General features: G+C 42.7%; 1 protein-coding gene across 3 annotated transcripts; it reads left to right on the top strand.

Moving 5' to 3' along the window:
* The first annotated feature begins 6,209 nt into the window (after positions 1 to 6,209).
* Il17f (interleukin 17F) lies at positions 6,210 to 25,111 on the top strand. 3 transcript variants are annotated; one of them, XM_060369721.1, is made up of 4 exons: positions 6,210 to 11,053; positions 13,488 to 13,599; positions 22,902 to 23,125; positions 24,506 to 25,111. In XM_060369721.1, the coding sequence occupies exons 2-4, from the start codon at positions 13,528 to 13,530 to the stop codon at positions 24,741 to 24,743; spliced, it is 534 nt and encodes a 177-aa protein (XP_060225704.1). In that variant the 5' UTR covers positions 6,210 to 11,053; positions 13,488 to 13,527; the 3' UTR covers positions 24,744 to 25,111. The 3 variants fall into 3 exon arrangements, with proteins under 3 accessions (XP_060225704.1, XP_060225705.1, XP_021492120.1); XM_060369722.1 differs by lacking the exon at positions 6,210 to 11,053 and having other exon boundaries at positions 12,064 to 13,599; XM_021636445.2 differs by lacking the exons at positions 6,210 to 11,053; positions 13,488 to 13,599 and adding an exon at positions 18,257 to 18,493.
* Positions 25,112 to 25,465: the final 354 nt, after the last annotated feature.

Genomic DNA, 25,465 nt, shown 5'->3' with positions numbered 1-25,465 from the left:
ATGGGGGTACAAGTATCTCTGGTAGTGTATGGCATTCCCTGGGCATATGCCCATGGTGGAAAACTGTGGGTCAAGCTGCCGTTGGCATACCTTTAATCACAGCACTCTGAGGAGGCAGGGGCAGGCATATCTATGAGTTTGAGGCCAGCCTGATCTACAGAGTGAGTTTCAGTTCAGCCAGGGCTACACAGAGAAACCCTGTCTTGAAGTAGCAAAAGTCTGGGTCATGTGGTAGTTTTTAATTTTTTGAAACTTCTCCAAACTGATCTCCTCAATGGCTGTATTAATTTGCTAGTACTTTTTATATGCATGTTTCATTTGCATGTTTCATTTCATAGCTCTTGTATTTATGTCAAGTTATCACAAGGTGGCAGCAGCCTGCTGTGATCTCTTCGGGGATTTAATCTATGTCCTGTAGTTTTCCTCAGTAAATTGCCAGCTAAAATTGATACTATATCATGCAAACTGTGCTAATTGGAAAAGTGGTCACTGAAAGTCCAGGGAAAGTAAAGTCCAGACTCTGGCTTTACTATCTCAGCAAAGGCCTTCCTTAGAGAACTGATAACTAAACTGAACACTAAAAATGGTGTTTTCTTAACTCATAGAGGGATCCCTTCGGTTTTAAGAATCAGGGTTTCTCTGTGTAGCCATGGCTGTTGTGGATTTACTTGTAGACCAGGCTGGCCTTGAACTCACAGAGATCCACATGCCTCTGCCTCCCAGAGTTCGGGGATCACAGATATGCGCCATCATGCCTGCCTGAAGGACCTCTTTCAGGATATTTTTGCAGTTACTTGGCATTAGCCATTTCTTTTCTCTCATACATTACATCTGGACTGCAGTTTCCTCTCCCTTAGAAAAGAGAGGCTTCCTAGGTACATCAACCAAACATGCCATAAACAAGCTGCAATAGGACCAGATATATCACATTAAGACTGGACAATGCAAAGCAATACGAGTAAAAGGGTCCCACAGGTAGGGAAAAGAGTCAAGGGCACCCCTGCTCCCGCTGTTAGGATTCTAACAAGAACACCAAGCTCCTTAGTCATGATGTATGCGGAGGTCAGACTCCTACAGGCTCCCTCATCTGTGAGTCTTCATTTGTCGTGGTCAGTTGACTCTGGGTCATGTTCTCCTCGTATGTTCCTTACCCCTCAGGTTCCTCTGACCCTTCCTTCCCTTTCTCTGCATGATTCCCCAAGTTCTGCCAAAAGTTTGGCTGTAGTACTCTGCATCTGCTCCCATCAGTTGCTAGATGAAGTCTGGTCTCTGGAATCTACAAGAATAACCTAAGCCTAGGAAAGACTCCTGGTAGTGAGGAACATGGAGCCTGAACCTGTCCTCTGTAACCAGGCAAGGCCTCAAGTGGAGGGATTGGAACACCAGTCCCACCACAAAACCTACAGTTTGTCCTGCCTTGCAGTGTCCTGGGAACCAGGACTAGCAGAGCCGTTTGGTTTTTTAAGTATGTTTGTACAGAAGATGGTGGGGCCAGCACAATTTTCTGTATGTATTGAGTAGCTTTAAAAGAACTTTTAATCAAAAGCACAAAGCATGAGTTTGGGGTGTCACAGACCAGAGCTGTGTCCTGGTGGCAGATGTGGCCTGAGTTGGGCCATTTTTCAGCTATAGGGGCCATTCAAACCCGAGATAGCTTGAGCTTGATCATCAAAAGCCATAGAGAAAGCCAGATCTGGTGCCTGCCTGTAGTTCAGGTGTTCCCACTGTGAGATGGGAGGTGGAGATGGATTGGAAGCCTGCAGTCTAGCCAGCCCGGAGTATATAGCATGGCAGAAGCGTACCTCAGATCGGAAGAGTCAACTCGTAAAGGCTGCCCTCCAGTCCATATACATACTATGACATAGGTGCATGCACACGTGACACACACAGTGCTCAGCCTGTCACCAGCCGCCCTTGACATAGCTGTTGTGCTATACTGGCCCAGGCTCATCAGAAAAACTGCTTAAAATTGTGGGACCTGAGAGATGGCTCATGGTTAAGAGTGCACTGTGGTCTTGCCGAGGGTGTGAGTTCAGTTCCTAGCAGCCATGTTGGGCTGCTCACAACCTCCTCTGACTCAAGCATTCAAGGGGTGCACAGCCACACATTTAAAGATAAAAAAAATAAAGGCGATGGAGATGGCTCCATGGTTAAGAGTACCCGCTGCTCTTCCAGAGAACCCAGGTTCAATTCCCAGCACCCACAAGGAAGCTCAAAATTGTCTGTAACTCCAATTCCAGGGGATCTGACACCCTCACACAGGCACATAAAACACCAGTGCACTTAATTTTTTTACAAAATTAAAAAAAAAATAGTAAAAATTGAAAACTTCTTTTAAAAAAAACCTAAATTGTCTAAATGCTTCATTCGAAAGAAATGTGCTCACATTTAAGTATGCTATCTAAAATAGCTAATGTTTCTGGGACTTAAAAGAGTAAGGCTTTTCTGTCCTGAGAAATTGGGGCATCATAAGTAGGATTCCTAGACAAATGAAATGTTTAGGAAAGTGATTTTCTAAGTAGTTACTTAGGGAAAGGTGTCAGGATTGGGTTTCTGCCACTTACCAGGTTAACTAGAGGGAAAGCCTGTGCTGCTAGTTAATTAGCTGTAAAATGTGGGTGCGTACTGCTTTGCAGGTTATTTATGGGCCAAGTGGGCCAGTGGGGGCCACTTGTCAGCCTGGCATGGAACTGCTTCCCGGAAGTGGTACTGACAATGTCCAGGGCCCACTGACAAGGTGATTGATTTGGATGAGTGTTTAAGAGAACACTATTTCAACAACACTCAAATTATTAGGGGCCAGAGCCATGACCCTGGTGCTTGCTTAGCACATACAAGGCCTTAGGTTCAACATCCCCCCCCCCCAAATTCCCTTGGATTCATCCCCCTTTTTTTGTCCCTTGATAGTTACTATTCTGTAGTCAATGTGGGCCTGGCTCAAGCACCTAAGCCCTCACTTGTAATAGGGTCTTCAGCTTTGTCCAGCAGTCTGCAGTTTTCTTGGGTGGCAGGCTGTGTTAGCAGCCCTGTGAGGTAGATCAGGGAAACCTGGAGAAGAAAAACCCAAGACTGCAAACCAGAGAATTGGGTGGCTCATCTCCGCTCAGTTTTCCCGTTGAGTGTTTGGTCTCCACTAGCTAACTGGTGGGTCTGGACTTGTAGATTTTTTTCAGAGTGTATGTATTTATGGTCCCTGCAGGTACATGCACATGTGTATGGGCACATTTACCCATACGTGTGCATATGGCGACCCACGGAGGTTGGCATCAAGTATATTCCTGCTCTCCATATCACATCATCATCGTTGTTGTCACTATTATTAATTATTGAGACAAGTCCTCTCACGGAACCTGGAGCTGAGTGTTTTCAGCTTAACTGGCTGAACCGTGAGCCTCTAGAGTGTTCCGTCTCTGCCTCCTATTGGGCTGGGGTTATACCCCACTTCCACACAGGTGCTGTGTGCCTGACCTCAGGTCCTCACATTCTGCGGTAAGCATTTAATTTACTGAGCCATCTCTACAACTGCTGGGGGAGTTTTTTTGTTTTTCTGGGAAACCTAAAAATATCTACTCTTTCCTAATAAGGTCCATAGGACAGATCAAAGTATGATTCCATCCAAGTTCACCCTAGGAAAACAGTAGGTTTATTGGGCTTCCTTACATCAAACGAGGGGTTACTACTGTCCCGTTGGCATTTTTGGTTGGCTTCCTCCCCCACATGATCCGGTAAATCCCATTCCCTCTCTCTAACCCTGCCTCCTTTGAGGAAAGCCTCCACATTCCTGAGGACTGCCCCAGCCACCTCACCTGGGGCAACCAGCTTCCCAACCCCACCTCACCCCACCACCCCACCCCACTCTATCCCACCCCTGCCCCAAGATGGCCACATCTGGGCACAAGTCCAGCATGTGACAGACACGTCATTTTCCTTTGCCTGCAAGCCTTAAAAAACCCACCTGCCATAGTCTGGGTCTCGTCCTGAGGCTGGTGAACTCACCTGGGAGTCCCAATTTCTAAGCACACCTGACCTTTTTATACTTTCAATCTGACTTGGACTGGTTTATTTTGTTGGGGAGAAAACCAGTGAACTACCACAGATACTACAACCAACATGGATGATGGCCTCCCCATAGCAGGATAGATGAAACTCCTTGAGTTAATCTTCCCCAGTCTATGTTTCATACTGATCACAGAAGAAATGTGATGAAAGAGCTACAGACTGCCCAAGGGAAATAAGTCTGCATTATTGTGTTCAGGTTGCTTCCTCTGACACTGACTTCTGCCCTGAGTAAGGCCAGCCACATCCTTAAGAGGAGAGAGAGTACATGGCTTCTTAAGAAAAGTGGTGTTTGAACTAGACAATCATCTAGGTCCCTGGTAATGCACACACAGCGTCTGTGCTGCTGACAGGCCCCTCAGAGTGGGTATCTGTTATGTGACGAGACTTCCTGGGGAGACATAACACATGTCCACTCACCTCAGGCTGGGAGTCCACAGAATAGATACCACCAAAGAACTTGGTGAACAAATGAGTTTTATTGGGGTTGTTTACAATAATATGGGTGAGGGGATACTCACAGGAGCAGAAATGATTCAATGACAGCTGCATCACAGGCGCCCACCCCAGCATGGGTAACAGCTCACAAAAGCTGGAACCTGGAACACACTACATGTAGACTGTATCAAATGTCATTTCCAAGTGACTTAGTTGAGCTAAACCTCTTGACCAGTTCAGCAGACGGTTTTTGCTTCTTTCAGGCAGCTTTGGCTGGTCTGAGATTTCTTTTACAAGCTTGGGTTGTCAACTTTTGGGAAGAAGGGGCTTAGTGAATCTTGGCAGTTTCAGGGACTTCCTGAAGCTGTTCCTGAATTGTTTACCTTCCCGTTTAAGGAGCTTCATTGCTGAAGGCAATGCTTCAATCTTGAGGAAACTGCTATACATCACTATTTTATTACCTGGTTATATACAGTTATTCTAAAGTAGCCATGAGTGATCAAAATCTGAGGAAGCCCAACTCCCTTATGTAAAATGTTATCTTATTTGCAGATTCTCTACTTATATCCTGCTGCATACTTTTAACTCATTTCTAAATTATACCCAATTCCATGTAAATGCTGTATAAATATAAATAATTGTTGTAATGTATTGTTTAGGGAATAATGATAAGGCAAATAAGTACACATTTGGGTAGTATTTTCAGTTGAATTGGTGGGCTGCAGACACAACCAGTAGACTTACGCAGCTCTGTGCCTTTAAACAGCAATGGTTTCCATGCCTCCGTATTCTGTGAATAATATCCCAAGATGTCTGCAATGATCTCAGGGGGTTTTATTTAAATCCTAGGAAGATTTTATCACAAAATTAATTTTAATTCCATTCTAACTTGCTGAAATATAAACTAGTTTACACCTCAGTGAAGAGCCTTGGACTCTAGCCGGCTCATTATTAAGCAGCATGGAATCCTATCTCATTCTTCCCAGTGTCTCCTCAGGGGAGGGAGTTAAGATTCTAAATCCTTTCCCTGAATATTTTCACTATTAAGTCCTGAGTGTTCTCCCACAGCCTTTAGGAGACTATTAGCCTCTGCTGAGATGTACCATTTTGATAATTGCTGTCCCCATCAGGTGTCTTTTATGGTAAGTCAGCCAAGCCTTCCTGCTTTAAGTGCCACCATTTAACCTTGCAACAGAAAGGTCAACCCTTGCATGGGTATCTGCTAGACTAGCAATGTAGGTGGAGATGTCTGGAATCAAAGCCATAAGGAACTCGATAGAGTACACACAAGGGAAAAAAAACACAAAGTTTTAATTGGTGTGTGGGGTTTTGGCTAATCCCATTGGTCAAGAGACTACTATAGTAATTTTTGATCCAAATTTGAAGCAAGCTTTGATTTAATACTGGCCAGGAAGATAGACTCTGCTCAGGTCCATTCCTGAGTTCACAGAAAATGGTGATGAGTCACATTTTGCAGAGGCTTAAAAAGGCAAAACCACAAGGCCACCGTATTTCCCATCAGGCCCAATGAGGGGCAAGCATACACCCTGACATATTTCCTGCCCATGTATTTCCTGCATGCATGTGATCAAGCACATCTGATGTTCGGGTCAAGAAAATTTGTTTAGAGGCTTGTTACCTCCCATAAACCATAGCCTCCAGCATCTCAAGAAGTGTCTGTCCTTGCTCTAGGTTCTTACAGGTTAACTTTGGTGCTTAGAGTCTTTAGTTTAACAAATTACTCTTTAGAAAGGCGGCCAATGATAATAACAGAGGGAGCACCCTAATGTACCCAGTATTATTTATTTTGGTGAAACTTTAAAACCAGTTTGGTAGCTGGCAAGATGGCTCATCAGGTTAAGGCACTTGCTGCCAAGTCTGATCACTTGATCTGTCCCTGGAACCCAAGGTGGATGGAGAGAACTGACTCTACAGTCTTGTTTTCTGACCACCACACACATACTGTAGCACAACATTATGTAGTCAAGTCACTCCATCTTCCTTGGACTCCAGGGACAGAATTCACGTTGTCAGACTTGGCCATAAGTACCTTCACCAGATGATTTGCTCTGGGTTTATAGTTAGTAAGTGGTGGAATTGATCCATACCCAGGGCTGTTTTGATTAATAATTACAGTTCTCTAGTTAACCTACTGTGATGTTCCCTTCAGAGTGTTCTGAGCTGGAGGGGCCAGGGCATTATCTGTTGATGAATCTCATGGCCGAGACCACAGCATTCTAGTGATAGAGTGACTGAGTACCAGCGTTCGGAGATGAAACAAGACCTTTCATGTTGGGGTTGGTCTGGTGCTATGCTTTCAAATGCTAAATTACTGGTTCCCCCCAAACCTGATTGTAGCCTGATTGAATGTACAGATGAGTACATTCTCAGGAACACCAAGTGATGTTGTGTAAACTTTGCTCACCAATATTCTCTGACTGGTTAAGTAAAGCTGCTGATGGCCTATAGGTGGGTAGAAGAGAAGTAGGTAGAGCTTTGGTTTCCAGGCTTGGGGTCTCAGAGGGACCCCAAGGCCAGGAGGAGAAGTGAGGAAGGAGAAGATGTAGCAGGAGGAGAGGAAGCAGGGAAAAGAAGTCATGATGGGGCAGTATGGACTATGAGCACATGGCCATGAGAGCTAGGCTGATGTTAGGAACAGAAGCATCCCAGGCGGGAACAGTTATGGCAGGTAACTTGGAGTGGGTAGCTGGGAAAGAGCCAAATAACTTAGAGTGTTGATGTCTGCTGAGTTTTGGTGCCTTAAAGCTTTTATTAATCTCTGTGTCTTTTATTTGGGAACTAAACAGTCTGAAGTGGGAGGAATAAAAAACAAACAAACAAAAAACAAATAGATACTTAGGAGCAAAGGCGGGCATAGTGAACCCTCCAAAAAAAATAATTATTGCACACTTCCATAGCTAGGTGATGCTCTTTGAGCAATCTTAAGACTTTTTCCCAAGGGCAGCAAAGTCTGTGGCAGTGATTGGCATGTGCTGTTTCATATCATAAAGCTGCTATGGTAGGTACTGTAGTTACCAGGAAACTTCCCGTTGGGAAACCTGCTAATGTTTTCTTAGTTTTGAGAAATTCAAACATATATTCTTTCATTTCTAACCAAATCTTTTCATTAGTGGAACACTGAAATACTTATAATTATCAACCCATATACATGTTAAATTTCTGTCCTTGGTATTTATATAAACCTGCATAGCTGGACACTGTCAAATTTTCATGGTTGTAAATAATACTGTGAAGAACAGCTTGGTTGGAAGTTTTGGTGAAAACACTTATTCCTTAGCACAATTTCTTAGAGGTACAAGTATTTTACACAAAATAGGAATGCTTTACAGCATTTCTAATATGTGTTTAGGGGGTATATTTTGTCCTATACCCTTGCTGATACTAAATACTACCTCCATCTTTTTCAAATGGCCACATTTGGCATGGTTGAGATTTGAAGTATATTTGTAACATCTTGTATTTTTCACGCTGTACCTTCAGTCATACTTGAAATTCAGATTTGTGAAAATTATTTGAGACTGTGATGTACAATAAACATATAGCAAGTGTAGAAAAGGCAATCCCTCCCACTATTTATTTTTGAGGACTAGATGTGTGACTTAGCAGAATAGGAGCAGTTCTTGAAGTGTCCTGGCCTGTTCCTGCATTTAGCTTGTTAGTACAGAGGGAAAATGCCCAGAACAATAATGTGCAACAGCTAAATAGGATTCAGAATAAAGCATGGAGTAGACCCAAATCAAAAAGCAAAGAGTGAATTCATCTCTCATTCTCCTCAGAGAGCAGGCAGAGTTGGTTAGATGTCCCCAAACCCAGTCTTAGACATGTGAGTAGTCATCTAAACATCATACCATACCAAATACACCATTCATACCATAGCATATCATGAATATAATCATTTTCATCAGAGAGCTGATAGTGCTGGCACCGAGGAAAGGGGCCATGGGAGAGTTTGAGAGAGGGATCCCTTTATCTGTAGACAAATATTAACAAGCCCATAATCCTGGCACTTAGGTAGAGGCAGGAGGATTGGGAGTTCAGTGATAGCATTGCTTACGCACTGAGCTGTAGGTCAGTCAGTGCTACATGAAATCTTGTCTCAAAAAACAAATAAAACAACCCTCTCCCTACATACAAAATGATGGAGCCAGGGGAAGTAGAGAGAGAGAGCAGAGGAACAGGAAAGAGACAGAGAAAAAACAGACAAATTAGAGGGAGTTAGAGGCCAAGGGCCACAATTCTTCGAGAATGGCTAGCTGTAAGAAAGCCAGGCAGTCCCCGTGAGTGCCCATGGGGGTTGGAGAATATTTCTAATGTTCTGGGCAGCCCCTGATGTCTATAGTATATAGATATCATCTATAGGTGAGCAGGTAGTAAGGCTCACCTAAGCTGGATGCCAGGTCTTGGGGTGCTCTGCCTGGTGCCAGGTATTGCAGGTCAACAGAATAATTTTCAAATTGTTTGAATAAAATAAAACCTTGATAGTTGGTGCCAACATAGTTATTTTTATTTTTCTTTCTCATCCTCTTTCCTTTCCCGCTCTGCCTCCCCCCTCTTCCGTTCCCATCTTAAATTGGATTTTCAAGGAAAACAGGTTATGACATTTAGAATTCCTGGCATCTGGGCTTGATGCTATTGTTTCCACAGGAAGATGGGAAGGATGAACTGGAGAGCACGCACTCTTACCCCATTCCCTAGGTAACTGTATCCTCACACACACACTCTCCTGATTTTAACTGGGAGTATAATTAATCATAATGTTCTTTAACATCTTGTCACCTGTATTCTTTACTCACTTAGCATGTGTGTCATGTGCCACAGCACTGGTGTGGAGGTCAGAGGGGCTTGTTCTTTCCTTCCACCATGTGAGAGAGACCCAGGGACCAAACTCAGCTCATCATCAGGCTCTGCAGTCATCTCACTGGCCCAAGTCAATCTTGTTTTCAGGGGTTCTGTAGGGTCCTAAAACACAAGCAGCTTTGGAGGAGGTTCAGTCCAAAAGCTTCCCCAAGTCTCCCAGACCAAATTCTCATCAAAACTTGTTAAGAACCAGCTGAAGAGGTTGGTGCACTTTTTAAATGCCAGCGCTGGGGAGACAGAGGCAGTCATAACCCCATGAGTTTCCCAGCCTGCTCTAAGCATTGACATGCAGACAAGGGCTGAATAGTGAGACACTTCTTACAAAAGAGAGAAAGAGACTTGGTTAGAGCCCAATTCTCCTCCCTTGTAAAGCCCTCATAGGTTACAAATATTTGAAAATAATATTCTGTGTCCTCAAGTTTTCTCTTCCACAAAACGCTCTTTTGTAATAGTTTAAACTAGGTGGGAATTTGCTGAGCACTAGCTGTAGGCAGAAAGACTGCTAGGTGTGTATGCATGGTGGAAGCCTAAAAGCTGGGGTTCAAAGTGGTCCCCTTCAGGGCATTTAAGATCCAGCGAACAAACTATGAATGGGCATGTGAAACCCTTAGAAACCCAGTCCATACAAGTTGCCGTTCAAGTGGACAACAACCAAAGTCATCTCTAGTTGTCTTTAGTTAATTGCTAAACGGACTGGCATGATTGTAAACAGAAAATTAGAAGAGGGAAAACCAGAGAGTTGTGAGGAGGAGGTGGATGTGGGAGTGCTGTGAGTTTGGATGGAACTTGGAGAATTGAAGTGATCACTACAGGAAAGAAAAAAAAACACGAAACAAACAAACAACAAAACAAAAATGGCCAGAGAGCAGGAGGGCACAGAAACCCCAAATCCCAAACTGAGTTTGCTTGTGTGAATGTTTTTGAGAATATGACATATGAGTGAGATTTGAGCAAATACGTGAGAAATTAGTAATTTGGAGCTAAGCATGGGGTGAAAGATCAAATTTTCTGCACCCACCATCTCAAACCCTCGTCCGTGTCCATATGATGACTGGGGAAAGTACAGGAACGAAAATCGCTGGTTCCTGGTTCCTGCATAAGCTGGTAGAAGCCCGCTGAGGATAGATTTGGTGGGAGGAAGGCAGGGACGAATCAAGCGCTTTCGACTGGCAGGCAGTGAGCCAGGCTTTCCCCAGACACGGTGCTTGGGTAGTGCGCTGACTAATTCCACCCAGCTCGCTGCAGGAAGTCAGCCTGCAGCTGAGTAAGTGAAAGTCTGCAGGAAACCTGAGCTGGATGAGCTTGTGGAGGGTCTCCACAGGCTGTAGCTTCCAGGATGGACCACAGCCCCACTCAGAAGAGCCCCACTGTTAGATTTATCCCACAGTGGCCAAAATACCATCCAGAGTGTAGAAGTGCCCTCCTTAGCTATGAAGATGCACAGGAAGTTTAAGATTCCTCTTTTCTTACCCAACAGACTTATAAGGTCATTTGATTGTTATGTTTTTCAGCATGTCACGCATTATGTGAACCCAATACACTGTTTTGTTTGTTTTCACTACATCATCCAGGCTAGCCTAAAACTCAATTCACTACGTTGTCCAGGCTAGCCTAAAATTCACGGTCCGCTGACACCCTTCCTGGAAGAGGCTCTATCTTTATAGTCCCTAAAGGAGCCCAGGTAAGTTCTCTCTAGAGCAGAGATGCTCTCTGATCTACCACAAAGCAGACGGCTCCCCTCAATTTAATAGAAGTCTGTTTTTCTCCAGTATAATACCCAGCTGTTCCTCCTTACCACATCCTAATTTTATCTACCTTTCCATTAAAGCGAAGCTTGACTTAGTTAGAGCAGCATTATGGTGGCTTTCTCGGTATTTACTTATCTATTAAATGCTGAGCACAGTGGCACACAACCTTGTAAATGACATTCATTTCATTTCATATACATGACTGCATATATATGCATATACCTACAAGTAGATAGCTATATGCACTACATGTGCGCCTGATGCCAGGAGTATCAGATCCCTTGGAACTGAAGCTATGGATGCTTGTGAGTCATCATGGGGCTCTGGGGCTTGAACCTGGCTCTTTTGTGAAAGCAGGCAGCTTTCTTAACCACCGAGCTATCTCTCCAGCACTTTCTTGCTTTTTATTTTCCTTCTATGAACCCAGCCCAGAGTGGATTTTTAATAAACTGTGTGCTAACAAGGAAACAAAAGTGTAATGCACGCGCCCCCACAGCCCTGTAGAATCTGTTCAGGTCTGAGAGAGCACTGCTCAAACCGGACCTTTCCCTAGTGACTTACAACCTCTTCTATTCACAACTCTCACACTGAGCTCTGGAAAAACACTTCTCCTCCTTATTTTTCGCCCAGAGCTTTTGCCTCCTTCCTTCCAACATCAGCTATTTCCATCCTCTTCCCTCTTTCTGTCCTTCTGTCCTTTCTGTCTGTTTCTTTCTTTCTTTCTTTCTTTCTTTCTTTCTTTCTTTCTTTCTTTCTTTCTTTCTTTCTTTCTTTCTTTCTTTCTTTCTCTTTCTTTCTTTCTCTCTCTCTCTCTCTCTCTCTTTCTTTCTTTCTTTCTTTCTTTTCTCTCTGTTTTTCTTTCTTTCCTCTTTATCTTCTCTCTCCCCTGCTCTCTTTTTCGCTCCCCAAGTCTGTCTCTGACATGAGCTCAGGATGCACTTAAGCTCCTCATGCTGTCTAGGGTGGCCTAAGCTTATGATCCCCGTGTCTCTGCCTCCTCAGTGCTAGGATTGCAGTCATGTGCCACCACACCCATTTATGCTGTGCTAGGGATTACCCAGGCCTTTGTGTGTGCTGACTACCACTCTACCAACTGAGCTACATCCCCAGGCCACCAACCCTTTTCAGAGAGGGGAGAACACAGAATAGGAGAAAGTTGGCAAGAGGAAACCAGAGGCATAAAGGCAGAAGGGAAGGAGGTTTCTGTAGTTTCATTCTCTTAATTCCTAGTCTCATAAGCATCAGCACACGGCAACTCATGAGCAGCCTCTTCATTCGACAAGTAATTAATCACGTTTAAAGAGAAGGGTTGGCTGGGCATGGTGGCGCACACAGAGGCAGACAGATCTCCAAATCTGAGGCCAACTTGGGTTATACAACACTCTGAGTTCGAAGCCAGACAAGGTTACACAGAGAGACAGAAAACACACACACACACACACACACATACACACAGAGAGAGGTGTTAGTCACTATGATTTATGAGCTGTGTTTCTTCTATAAAAACGCATATTGGGACTCATTATTTACTTCAAACAGATAAGAAATATTAGCAGATTCAAAGCACGTTGAAACAAACTATTCTACAGCATAAAAGTGGGGTGGGGGGAGGATAATGTGGACTTGGTGGGGTCTACAGATGCCTGCTAACACATGCTGTCACATTACCACATGTTTATTCTTCAGTGGGAGGCCCAGAGCCAAAGTCATGAGAGCGAATGGAACCTGGATATTTTTGTGCTTGGGACTGAAAAGACAAGCTGTATATTTAATTAGTTTAAACAGCTTAAGGGAAAGAAGATTTTTTTTTTTTTGATTGAGGAAGCAATAAGCTGCCAAAAAGCCTGAAGTAAGAGAACAAAATCCAACATCCAGGACATTTTTATGTCACTTTAGCCCAGTATTCTCACACTCTGTGAAAGGCCTGACTTTGACATAAATATATAATGTCCAGAAAACTAAATCACTTGGAGATAAATACAGAGTTTAAGTAAATAATATATTAAGAACTTTTGTTTGTGATTAAGATAGCAAGAAAAAGGTTGAAAAATTGAGTTTAACTCTAAGTTATAATCCTCTTTAAATGTAGTATATGCTAAAATTACTTAACTGTCATGTTCATTGGGAAATCAGATTTCAGATAAAAAGTAAACAAAAGATTTGAAAATCCTTTAGTGTTTCCGCCAGTCTGCTTGGATTAGGATATGTGACCAGTGAAGAATGCCCTGGGTCCAGGGGTTTACAAGACCAGATGCCCCGCTGCCGTGCCTAGTGTGGGTCAGTGGGGAGACAGCTCACTGAACCAGCTCAGAGACACAGCATGATGGAGGCTCCTCCCTCTTACCACATTATCATCTTCCCACACAGTTCCATAATCCCTGAGGCCTGAGAAGAGCAGTCATGGTGAATGACACATGGGTTTGGCATTCTTCTGCCTGGAAGTGACTCACACATTTCATGGACCAGAGCAAGTCAAAGGGTAAGAAAAAAAAAAATTCCTGGAAGCAGAGAACAGTTACCGCTGTCTACCATCCACCAAACTTTCCGTCAAATACTTTGTTCTCAGTTCTCACGGACAGCATTATCATTTCTTCCCCAAGGAAAAGCATCTTAAGGTACCAGTCAAGGAATCTAGTGTAAATCTAGGGTTCATTACACAATGTCTGAGTGTCTGTCTGATAGGACATTGCCTGAACAGACAGAATGCAAGGAAGGAAACAACAAGGACTTTTTCTATTTGGAAGAAAAAGAATGGGAGCCCAGCAGACATTTGGGGTTGCAGCTTTGACTCTTTGCTCAGCTGGGTCGTGGGTGCCTCCTATGCCTGGACACAGATTATCACACTGTTGGAACTTGATTCTAGATTTGGAAGGAACTCACTTATCTTTACTCTGTGGTCCCTGGCTGTATTTAAAAATTGATTTTTTTTTCTTTTAGTAACATCTTTGATACATAGAAAAATGTGTTGGTAAGAATTCTAGTGGGCTTTGATTCCTGCTTCTGATGGTTGAGGTACAAGAATCAGTTCCTGGGTAATTTTGAAAATGTTTTCACAAGCTGAATAAAGTTCTTACATAAGCCAGAATCTTCTTTCAAAGCATGACTCTTAGAACACCTATGTTTCTTTCTTGCATTCCTGCAACTCTCCTTAACTTAATGAGCGATTGCCAGAATGGTATTCATACACATTTTATTCTGAGTTCCTGCGTCCAATTATTTCATGTTGCATTCTGATTTTCACCCTTGGGAAATTTGTTGGGCTTGAAAGGTATGCCTGAGCATTTCTCACGGAAGCCTTTTTGTACTTGTCTCACTTTTGGTGAGTAGAAAGAGCTGTTTCTTCTTTCCAGTCTTGCAGGACTCTGGACTTCTGGACTTCTTTATTTCATTTGCAAACGTTTCAGTCCTGTGCCGTACTCAATTTCCTTCTTGTGTTACTTTTGACAATTGAGAAAATCGAGCATGCACAAATAAGGTTCTGTTTTCTAATATCTTTCTCTAAGGCTACAAATTAGGTACAATATCTGCCTTTCAAGTTATTGCAACTTTCTATTAAATGGACTGCATTATATTATAACCTAGATCATCATTTATCTGACCTGTAATTTAACTGCCCAAAGTATAATTAAGTTGTTTATGCTTCTGTTATGTTGGCACCTTAAGACATTAATTTTTGTATTTTCAGGTATACTACTGTGCTGTACCTCTCTCTCTCTCTCTCTCTCTCTCTCTCTCTCTCTCTCTCTCTGTGTGTGTGTGTGTGTGTGTGTATGTAGTATATGTGCCCTTATGTGCTTGGACACATACAAGCAGAGATCAGAGAATGGCTTTTGGCCTTGCTGTTATTATTATTTTGAGATAAGTCACTCCTTGAGACTGAAGCTTATGTTGGGCCAGGGTGGCTGGCCAGCAAACTCCCATAACCAGTCTGACTCCCTTGATTCTGGGAGTACAAGCATGTCCAGCTTTTACATGGGTGCTGAGGATTTGAACTCAGATCCTCTTGCTTTCACAGCAAGTCCCCCACCCCCGAGCCATCTCCCTATAGCTTTATATTTTGAATAGATTCACCTTTATAAAATGAGGACAAAGTCTCTTGAAGTTGGATATGTAACATTAAATATTTATATTGATGCCACCAAGATCTCTAACTATCTCATTTTGTTATCTTATTGGTTAATACATGTGCGATAATTTTTACTGTGTAACTAGATTTTGTAATAGTACAGACTATTCCCTGGAACAGTATCCTGTAAAAAAAAACAACAACTGACTGTTTTGCCAGCTGCAGTATTGTATCATGAGTGAGATTGTGTGTAAGTCACCCCTGATATCACAGTTTATCTGCTGCTTGCTTTCTGTGGGCTCTGGAGCAGAGTTTAGACTGCGTGTTGAATGACAGACAGCTTTGGCGAATTTCTGAAACTCTCAAAGCTGGTGATGACACGAGGTCAGAGAAGTGCACTCAGCAGGGTTGGCTGTCTATTTATCATATATTCATTCTGGTGTCCATAGTGTAAACACTTTTGTTTTTCAATGGGAAGAAATCCTGACTAAATACAGGCAAGATGAATGACCTGAGCCTGTTGGTTCCAGGCAGTTATCAGTTGTTTTCCCTCTGCTGGGGACAACGTTTTGGTCACAAATGTGCAAATTAATGCTGTTTCCTTCTCGTGGAAGGTGCTGCTTTACTCTTCCCTCGCACCCCAGCAAACCCTTCCGTATTGAGTCTGGTGGTTTTAGCTCTTTCTTTCAGGGTGTTTGTTAGACTCTTTCTGTGCAGAGAAGCATGGCCTTGATAGGAGAGACTACTGAGGAAAGTAAGCACGTTAACAAGCTGTGGCAACACACCTAACAATCAACCTAAAGGCATAAAAACATTTTGGCTCATGGTTTCAGGGGTTTTAGCCTATGGTCATATGACATCAAGTTTCTTGGCAAGGACAAGGCAGGAACCTTGTGCATCATTCTTGAGTGTGTGGGAGGGCAATGTTGTTTACGCCATGGTGTTTCCAAAGGATAATGTGAAAAGAGAGAGGGAAGGATGGAGCAGAAGGAACTCAGAACAAAATGTATTTCTCAATTCTATTCTCCCAGTGACCAACCTCCTATTAGTCCCTATCTGTCTATTTCTGCCATCTTCTCATAGTCCATTAAGTTAAAAATTTAATACATCCATAAGAATGTCATAGTGAAGCTTGGCAGTGGCAGAACATGCTTTTAATCTCAGTACTCTGAGGGACGTGGATCTCTCTGAGTTTGAGGCCAGCCTGATCTACAGAGCGAGTTTCAGGACAGTCAGAGCCACACAGAGAAACCCTGTCTTGAAAAACCAAAAAAGAAAAGAAAAAAAGAAAAAGAAAAAGAAAGAAGAATGTTGTAATGAAATTTAGTATTTTATATGCTAGCCAGATCTCTCTCTTTCTTTGTGTATGTGTGTACATGTGCACTCATGTAATAAATATCCAATGATCAGAGTTCTGGACAACTCACATTTAAGCTAATAAGTAAAACTAAGAAAGTAGCTATAAATCTATGCTTATTCAATTGATGAAGCAGAGTCATGAAAATCCACCTCACAAGCTCCCACCTCTGAACCCTGCTACAGTGGACACCAAGCCACAACACACAATCCTTTGGCTGTGAAGATCCAGAAATAACAGGGAGTGCCTCAGTCTACCCAGTTTATTCCATATTATTCTCACGTGTAGATTGGTTTGGTATCATGAGCAAAGGAATACTTCTTGACTTCATGAAGCCCGTTTCACTGTGTACAGGAGCTGTCATATGTGGGGAGGCCTTAAAATGGAGATTTCAGTCTGGCTAAAGCTCTTATATTGAACCTGTGTTTGCACAAAAAATACACTGTGTAATGTAGATTGCATATTTGTAGATTTGCATTGTGTATTTGGGAAGGGCTGAAGATATTCCATTAAGATCTTAGAGCACAATCCCGAACACAAGCAGGCAAACCTAGACAGAGTTTGAGCTTACTGAGAAGCTTCTTGGTAGGAGCTGAACCTCTGACAGCTGCCAAGAAGACAGGCAGAAACCCTCCACAGGCACAGAGAGGAGTCGTGTGGTTGTAAGCCATGCCAGAACAGAACAGTGATCAGTTGTGGGTGCTCTTCAATTAAAGAAAATGGAAATTTTTTTTTCCAACACATTGAAAAGGACAACAGCCTTGAGCTCTAGACCACAGCTAAGATACAGAGAGAAACCCTGTTTAGAAAAATAAAACAACAACAACAAAAAACAACAACAAAAATTATTGTTATAGAGTTTTATACATGAATATATAGTTTTAATCAATTCCACCCTCATTCCCTACATTTGGGGAAGCTTCATTTTGTAGGAGATGGTGATTGACTCACAAACTCACAATTGGGCAAAGTGTAGAAAGTTTTACCTGATCAGAACAGAGATTTTTAAGAAGTAAAGTACTGGTGTTTTCGAAGGAGGAAAATGATTGTGCTTCCCTAGCATAAAGGCATGTGCTTGACAAATGCTTACTGCTTGGATCTGATCTGAAGGAATGACGGTCTCTCCCTAGAGTAAAATGCATATACTTGACAAATGTGTATTGCCTGGATCTAAACAGAGACAAATGAGTTTTTTTTTTTTTTTTTTTTTTTTACAAGTCTACAAACTGCACAAGAGCATTTAAAGTCTTCCATTTCCTAATTCATTTCAGCTAACAGAAATGGTCCTCAATCAGAGATAGCCAAGATAATAGCCACATATACTGTGTGAATGGTGATTTGTTAAGCACAGTAGGGGTCTTGTCATAGTTTAGGGAAACCACAAAACTACCTGGGGATGTAATTTCTGATTCCCCCGCTGACATCAGTCATTTCTTTCATTTAATTTCCCCATCTACAGTGTTTAAAACCAAGGCGTGGTAAGGATGACTTACCCCAATTTCAATCATGGATTGATTCTATTGTGTGACCTGAAAATAGAACCCACAGTGCGTGACAAGGTTGCTGATGATTTGTGGGAGAATTAAAGATTGTGACCGTAATCTGTGACTTGCTTCATGTCTGTAGTAAAGGTAATGGTAGTGGAAGTGGGGAGTAGAAGGAAAGGAAGATCTGATCCATTTTTCGTCATCTCCCTTCAGGGTCCCCCTTTGATTCCCCTTCAGGAAGTGGAGTAGAAAAAAAAAAAAACCTGCATTCGTCAGTCACTCTGGGTCAACCACAACTTACAGACAGTAAGGAGGTCAGTGGAAACAGGGACAGTGATTGCTATAAAACAGACAGGTGCTGTCAATCACATACCAGTGGGGACATACTCAGAAGAAAGTGCTTCCTGAGCAAAGAAGCAGCCAGCAAGAAACAAGCATGAAGGGCACCTGCGAGACAGCCATGGTGAGTGGTGCTGATAGCCCTAGGAGGGTAACTGTGTCTAGGCTTTAAAGCAAAGGTAGATTTCTAAGGCTTTGGACATTTGTGGACTCTTGTGAATTAGTTCTTTAAAAAAAGTGAAGTTAAGCTTAATTTTTATTTGTCTGATGGAGAAAAAGAAAAAACAAATCCCACCAATAACAGAAAAGTTACAAGGGGAGGAAAGCATATGATCTTACCGGATAGATTTTGCTCAGGTGGGTTTGTGAGTGTTTCTGGTATCATAAGTGACTACCATGGTCTCTCTTATCTACTCTCTACAGACTTTGGTTGGCCTAAAACAAGAGCCTGCCAAGTATATACATATATAATACACACACATATATGTATACATACATATATCCAAAGAATAGATATATCTGTAATATCACAATATATGCAATATACATTAGTATTAACATATGTCCCAAGGAAGCAGGGAACCCAATTTGGTTCTTCCAAGTCTACAGTAGTACTTTGAGTGGAGGAAGTGGACCACTCAGTGTTAAACTTTTGGACAGCTCCTGGAGAAGTGTTTCTTGTCTTTGATAACTGGTTGATGAATTAATTTGCATGGTCTCATTTCTTCTTGAAGCTAGTGGGATGTTAATGTGATAGAATTCTAGTCCTCACTCCTTAGACCTGGAACCATGCCTGTCACATGGAACTAGACTTAGGAGATCGCAGCGCTGTTACTGGTTTTGGTAGTCCACCGATTTTCCTTGTATAAACCTTGCAACTTAAAAGAGCATGGCTTTTACGAATGGCTCATGCTTTCCGACAATGATACTTAATTAATTACTAGTGTGTTGTTTTAGTGAGTACTACAAGCCACCAAAGTACAGCACTGAGGGACTCAAGGCTTTGAGAGTCAGAAAAATCTGGCTCTGCTACCTGCTAAGTGTGGAATTTGGGAATTAGTCATCACCCTTCGTGAGTTTTAATTTTCTCACCTGTGTCACGTCATAATTATGATGTCTCCTTTACAGCATTTTGGGGGAAGGGATTCATATATTTATATGAATCTATACTTGTAAGGTAGACCATGTAAGCTTAGTTTTTTTAGTTAGTTTGGACACAGATTTGCTCTAAGCAGTAAATGTAGAAAAGAGCATAGAGATACTAATTCTTAATATTATTGTTTATGCTTCCCGTGTGGCCCATGCTAGTCTTGAGTCTGCTCTGTGGGCTCAAACTGGTCTGGAACTGTCCAGCTTTTTTGCTTTCCTCTCTGGAATGATGGAATTACTGGGGTGTGCCACCAAGCCCAGCTTGGTGTTAATATTATTACCTCTCATAATCTCATCAACCCACAGAAATAGATAATGAACGTTTTCCCCAAAACACAGTGCAAAGGGGCTCAGTCATCTGTTTTTTTGTTTGCTGTTATTTAATACTGTGGTGCAGATCTGAGACCTGCAGCTGGGTGTTCTGGCTCCCAACAGTCAAAGGCTTCCCTGTGGATGATCGAGAGGCAAGATTCTCAACCTAACACCACTGTCTCCAAGCAAATCCTTTGGATACTTTAATGCTACAAACCACTTCTGTTTCTTTGTGTGTGTGGGATCAGTTAGATTGTCAGCAAGAAGCCTGGAAGTCACAGTAGCATTGAAATAGGATTGAGTTAGGAGGGGCAAGCAGAGAGGACACACTCTGTGGGTAACTGAGGTAAATTTAGATGGAGTGTGGGGCTGACCAGGTTCTGTAGCCTATTCCTGTGTGGGGAGTTTACAGACTACAGGGAAGGGAAGGGGCAAGCGTGCAGATGCTCTCTTAGCTGAGCTCACACCTGAGTAATGTACAAAGCTAAGCCAAGAAGGTTCACATTCTACAACCAACCACCTTCGGCTTCAGTATTCTCCCACTGGTTTCCCATTCTACAGGGTGAGGACCATATATCTCGATTAGCCTGCTTTAAAGGTAGCATGTATGAACTCAAGCCTGGCAAACACTCCTAACTTCCATAGGGAGAAGTATTGCTAGGATAGTTCTCCAGACTCTGCACCAGCCTCATCAGAGCTCCAAAACGCTAACAACAACGTTGGCATGAAGCGAGCTGTGATTTGCTGCTGGCACCTGATTTCCTGACTAAGGCCATGTGGTTTTCAATACCACTGTCTTTCTGATGCAGTGAACAGGGTGTTTAGAATTCTTGGCTCCTGTAAGGAGACACAGCTAAGATTAATGTGGAGAATAGTAGTAATGACCTTCAGTGGCTGAGACTGAGCGTTGCCATGGAAGGTGGAGCTGTAGACTGGTGCAAAGGGGAAGGGAAACTCTGCCAAGCTGTTTATTGCCTCTCAGACATAAGTCCTTCACCTAGCTGATTAGATAATTAAAATGAATTCCGTCTACTTCACAGGGTAGCTTTCAGAATCTAGTATTTAAAGAGGTGTGAAAATGTTTTCTGAAATACCTCACGAATATTAAGAAAAACAATGTTAGGGGCATGATAGTTGTCTTAGCTATTTTTCTATTTCTGTGATAAAACACCATGACCAAGGCAACATATACAAAAAACATGTTTAACTTGGGGCTTACAGTTTCCTACGGCTAAACTCCATGATCACTGTGGCTGCGTGCGGGCAGGCATGGTGCTAGAGCAGTAGCTGAGAGCTCACGTCTTGAGCCATATCCCTGAGGTAGAAAGAGCTAACAGAATGACATACGAGTTTCGAAACCTTAGAGCCCACTCCAGGGGCACACCTCCCCCAACAAGACCACATGTCCTGATCCTTCCCAAGCAATTCCACCAACTGGGGACCAAATATTCAAACATGAGCCTAATGGGGGTGGGGGTGGATTCTCATTCAAACCACCATAACAGTTATCACTAATCACGTAACCCCAAGCTAGAGTGACTTTCAGTCTTGATAATTAAAATTAGAAGTGAGCTAATGAAGATGATATACAAGAGGAAAGAGAAGATTCAAAGGAGAAATTTCCTTAAGAAACCTAAAGAAGTGGTTGATAGATATGACTGTGTTTTCTACACTTCAGAGCACTTATGAGACTGCATTCCACATCCACTCATGCGCAGTGCAATGTCAGTCGACGCCTGTGGTTATCTGCATCAGATCCTTACCACATGCTTACAGGGCTTTTTGGGATTTATATGGATGTAGGAACCAAGTCACTGTGGGCCCAGTCCTGGAATTGAGTTATAGACCCCAGATGGTCCAAAACTCTAGAGATAATGCCCCAAACCATAACACTGTGGCCTCAAGGACTTGTTGAATGAATGAAAGATTGTGGAGGTGAAGGCATATTCTGCTGATTATCTGGACGCAAATCTGTCTCATCCTGCATCTTGCTTTCAACTTACCATCAGTGATCTTGGTACAGCAGGTTGACACTTGCTGTTTGTTCTGGGCATTTCTTGCCTCCAGTATGTATAAAATATAAGGCAGGGATTTTCATCCAACTTGCGAAATCATTTTCCTTACCAACACAGTGTAAACCCGAACAACGGAGCCCAGAAGTGAAAAGCTCAGCTTTAGCTCTTCTGTCTTATGCTGGGCTTGTCCGTTGCCAGGGATTGTGAGCAGGGACTGTGCTGTGGGCAAAGGAGGCTTGCAAAAAGGGGAAGGTGTTGAGGTTTTAGTTATTCTTCTGGTTTGATCTTCACTGAGAACTTTCTCTGGGTGTTTTTGCCACACCAGTTAAACTGATCGCAGTGTAAGTATAGGAAAATGCATATTCCAGAGCTAAAAGAAATGGGTTCTACACTCTGCTGTCGTGCTCCATTAGTGTCTGGGCTTTTCAATTAGCTTGGATAACTGGAAGCTTGCTGTGGTTGGTTTTGCATAATCTTTTACTCGAGGAGCATAGCTTAACTATATTGCTTAATTTAACTGTGCTGCCCTGTTCATTCATTTACTTATCCATTCTTTCATTCATTCAGAAAGTTTTTTTGTTTTTTTTTTTCTTTTGGAACACTCTTGCTATGTACATTCTCTTACAGGAAGTTTTACTCAAACAGTGTTAAGTCTGATAAGAACACAAATACTGCATGTTTAGAGAACATAAAAATGCTTCTTGAGTGACAAATTATAAAATAATTATTATTTATTGTTGATATAAAACCGGTTCTATCCAAACTACATATGAATGGGGCCTTGACTGTGTGATGGGATTTGGAGGGATATCTTGGAGAAAGGCTTTGTGGAATATAAGGCTGGAGATAAAGTCAAGAGGGCTTTAATTACCAGATTTTCTGTTTTGTACCCTGATAACATCAGATTTGAGGGTTTCCATTGCCAGTGATGACCTGGCATGATCTTACCATAAAAAGAAAGAAACCTTGACCCCATAAAGTGACTCTACATACAGAGTTCAGTTAACATTATGCACCATCAGGGTGCTAACCTGAGGTAATCTTGTCTATTTCTAGGTCAAGTCCCTGCTACTGTTGATGTTGGGTCTTCTTGCCATCCTGAGTAGTGCAGCAGCTCGTAAGAACCCCAAAACAGGGGTTACTGCCTCCGGGAAGGCTGGGAATTGCCCTCCTCTGGACGGTAATAGTGTGAGAGTTGACATTCGCATCTTCAATCAAAACCAGGGCATCTCTGCTACACATGACTTCCAGAACCGCTCCAGCTCCCCATGGGATTACAAGTAAGCCAAGGAGGATACATATTCCACTGAAGAATATGCCAAACAAGGTTAATGGTGCATGCCTTTAGTCTCAGCACTTAGGAGGCAGAGTCAGATCTCTGAGTGCAAGGCCAGCCTGGTCTACATACTGAGTTCCAGGACAGCCAGAGCTACATAGTGAAACCCTGCCTTGAGAAAACAAAAACAAAACAAAATAAAACCAAAAAAAAGAAAAGAAAAGATTAAAAAAATGTGCTAAATTATTTTGATTCTAAAGCCTTATTCTTCTGAGAATTCAGGACTCACAGTCACTTTTTTTTTTTTTTTTTTTTTTTTTAATGAGATAGAGGTCTCACTTTGTAGCTCAGGTTGCTCTGAAATTTACCAGGTAGCTCAGGCTACCCTCACATCCATGGTTATCCTTCTGCCCCAGCCTTCTGAGTTCTGGGATGTAAGCATGAGCTATTATGGCTGGCTTCACATTCATTCCCTCCAACGGAAGTTCCACCTTTCCCAGGAACTCAGCTTTTTTCCTGCTTTCTTGCCTTGGTTCACCTGTGTTGTTGAATGCCTCACTATTTTTTAGCTTGCACTGTTATCACTGAATGAGGAGAAGTGGAAATGAGGAGTCAGTTTAGGAATCTACTCAGCTTAGACATTTCTCTCTGAGTGGTGAAGGTAAGGATGGATGTGGAAGAAAAGTCAGCCAGGGAAGTAGAGGTCAGCCGAACAGGATGGAGAGCCTTGTAATTTTGCCTTAAGATTTAGGTCCTGGGAACACTCAGAACCCACCTATACCCTCCAAATACCCCCATTAAAACAGATTCCAGGGAAAATGCCATGATCTGGGGCTGCTGCATAGCTCCCTTCTTGACAGGTTTGGGCACTGTGGCAAACTGGCTTGGCTGCCTGTCTCCAGGCAAAGGGGAGTATCCAGAGAGAACTAGAGAGAGGATTTGGAGTCACAGATCTCTGTGGCTTTGATTTTCTTTTCGAAGCAATGAGTTTTATGGACTACCTACTGGGAGATGTGATGTGCATCTCTGCTAAAGGACGGCTAAGAACCGGAATAACAGCACGAATGCAGCGTAGACCTAAGATTAACCGAACCCTAGCATCATTCATGGGGTTACTCTACATGCCCTCATACTATGTGATATCCCAACAGTCCTCTGAGAAGATGATATGTGAGAAACCCTGTTTTATAGTGGAGACACCTGAGGCTCAGGAAGTTACTTAACAGCTAGAGCTTGGTCCAAGAATCCAGAGCCTGTGCTGCTTCCTGTATATCTCAGAACCATCCCTACGGGAAACACCCAGAGCTGCCGAAAGCCTTCTCTCTTCCTCTTCCTGGCCTTAACATTCTGCTTTCATCCCCCACCCCCTTTTTCTTTCCTTCAGCATCACCCGAGACCCCCACCGCTTCCCCTCAGAGATTGCTGAGGCCCAGTGCAGATACTCGGGCTGCATCAATGCCCAGGGGCAAGAAGACAGCTCCATGAACTCCGTTGCCATCCAGCAAGAAATCCTTGTCCTTCGGCGGGAGCCCCAGGGCTGTTCCAACTCCTTCAGGTTGGAGAAGATGCTGGTCAAAGTTGGCTGCACCTGTGTCACCCCCATTGTCCACCACGCCGCCTGACAAAGCTGCACACCAAACTCAGTTGAAGGAGCCGAGGAAAAGCCTGTCTTTATCCAGCGCTCTAAAGCCTGATCTTTCTGCTTCCTGCTTAGTAAGATGTGCCTTTATAATTCCGTTGTATTAGATATAGTGTTAACTTTCTGGCATGCTTTAGAATTGTTACCAGTCCCGATAGGTTCCAATGTCTTAAACTCCTGAAAGTGAAGGAGACTTTAGGGACCCTTGGCCCAGTCTCTTGGTGTTACATGATGACTAACTACATTTCCTGCCAATACTGTCACTTAGATGCAGTATCATTCTTGTAGAGGTCAATGAAATGCTCATATTTCTGATAGAAATGAAGAAAATTTAATTCGAATTTATGGAAAGGGGTCATATTGGGAGGGTGGGGGTGGGGATTTGGCAAGGATGGGACAAACATCTGGTATGTGTGTCCTTAGAAAAATTTGTTAAGTATAAATGAGGTTGGCCTAAACTATTATGTATTTATGTTTGTAGGGGAATTATACATATATTTATAACCTATTGATTATATAAAAATTTAGTAGAAAATTAATATATCCTTTAATTATGAAATAAAATATTTTTTAAATTAAAAAAATATTTGGAGTATGTGCTGGTTAGTTTTTGTTAGCTTGATACCAACTTGAGTCAGCTGGCAGGAGGGAACCTCAGTTGAGGAGTCACCCCTATCAGATTGGTCTCTGAGCATGTCTGGGTGG

This window comes from Meriones unguiculatus, chromosome 16 (genome assembly GCF_030254825.1).
Source record: "Meriones unguiculatus strain TT.TT164.6M chromosome 16, Bangor_MerUng_6.1, whole genome shotgun sequence".
Taxonomy (NCBI): Eukaryota; Metazoa; Chordata; class Mammalia; order Rodentia; family Muridae; genus Meriones; species Meriones unguiculatus.
This window is presented reverse-complemented; position numbering and strand designations above follow the sequence as displayed.

Coding starts and splice junctions, on each gene's coding strand:
- Il17f (XM_060369721.1), top strand. CDS start 13,528: ATGACACATGGGTTTGGCATTCTTCTGCCTGGAAGTGACTCACACATT. Junction 13,600..22,901: donor GGACCAGAGCAAGTCAAAGG/GTAAGAAAAAAA, acceptor GTCTATTTCTAG/GTCAAGTCCCTGCTACTGTT. Junction 23,126..24,505: donor AGCTCCCCATGGGATTACAA/GTAAGCCAAGGA, acceptor TCTTTCCTTCAG/CATCACCCGAGACCCCCACC.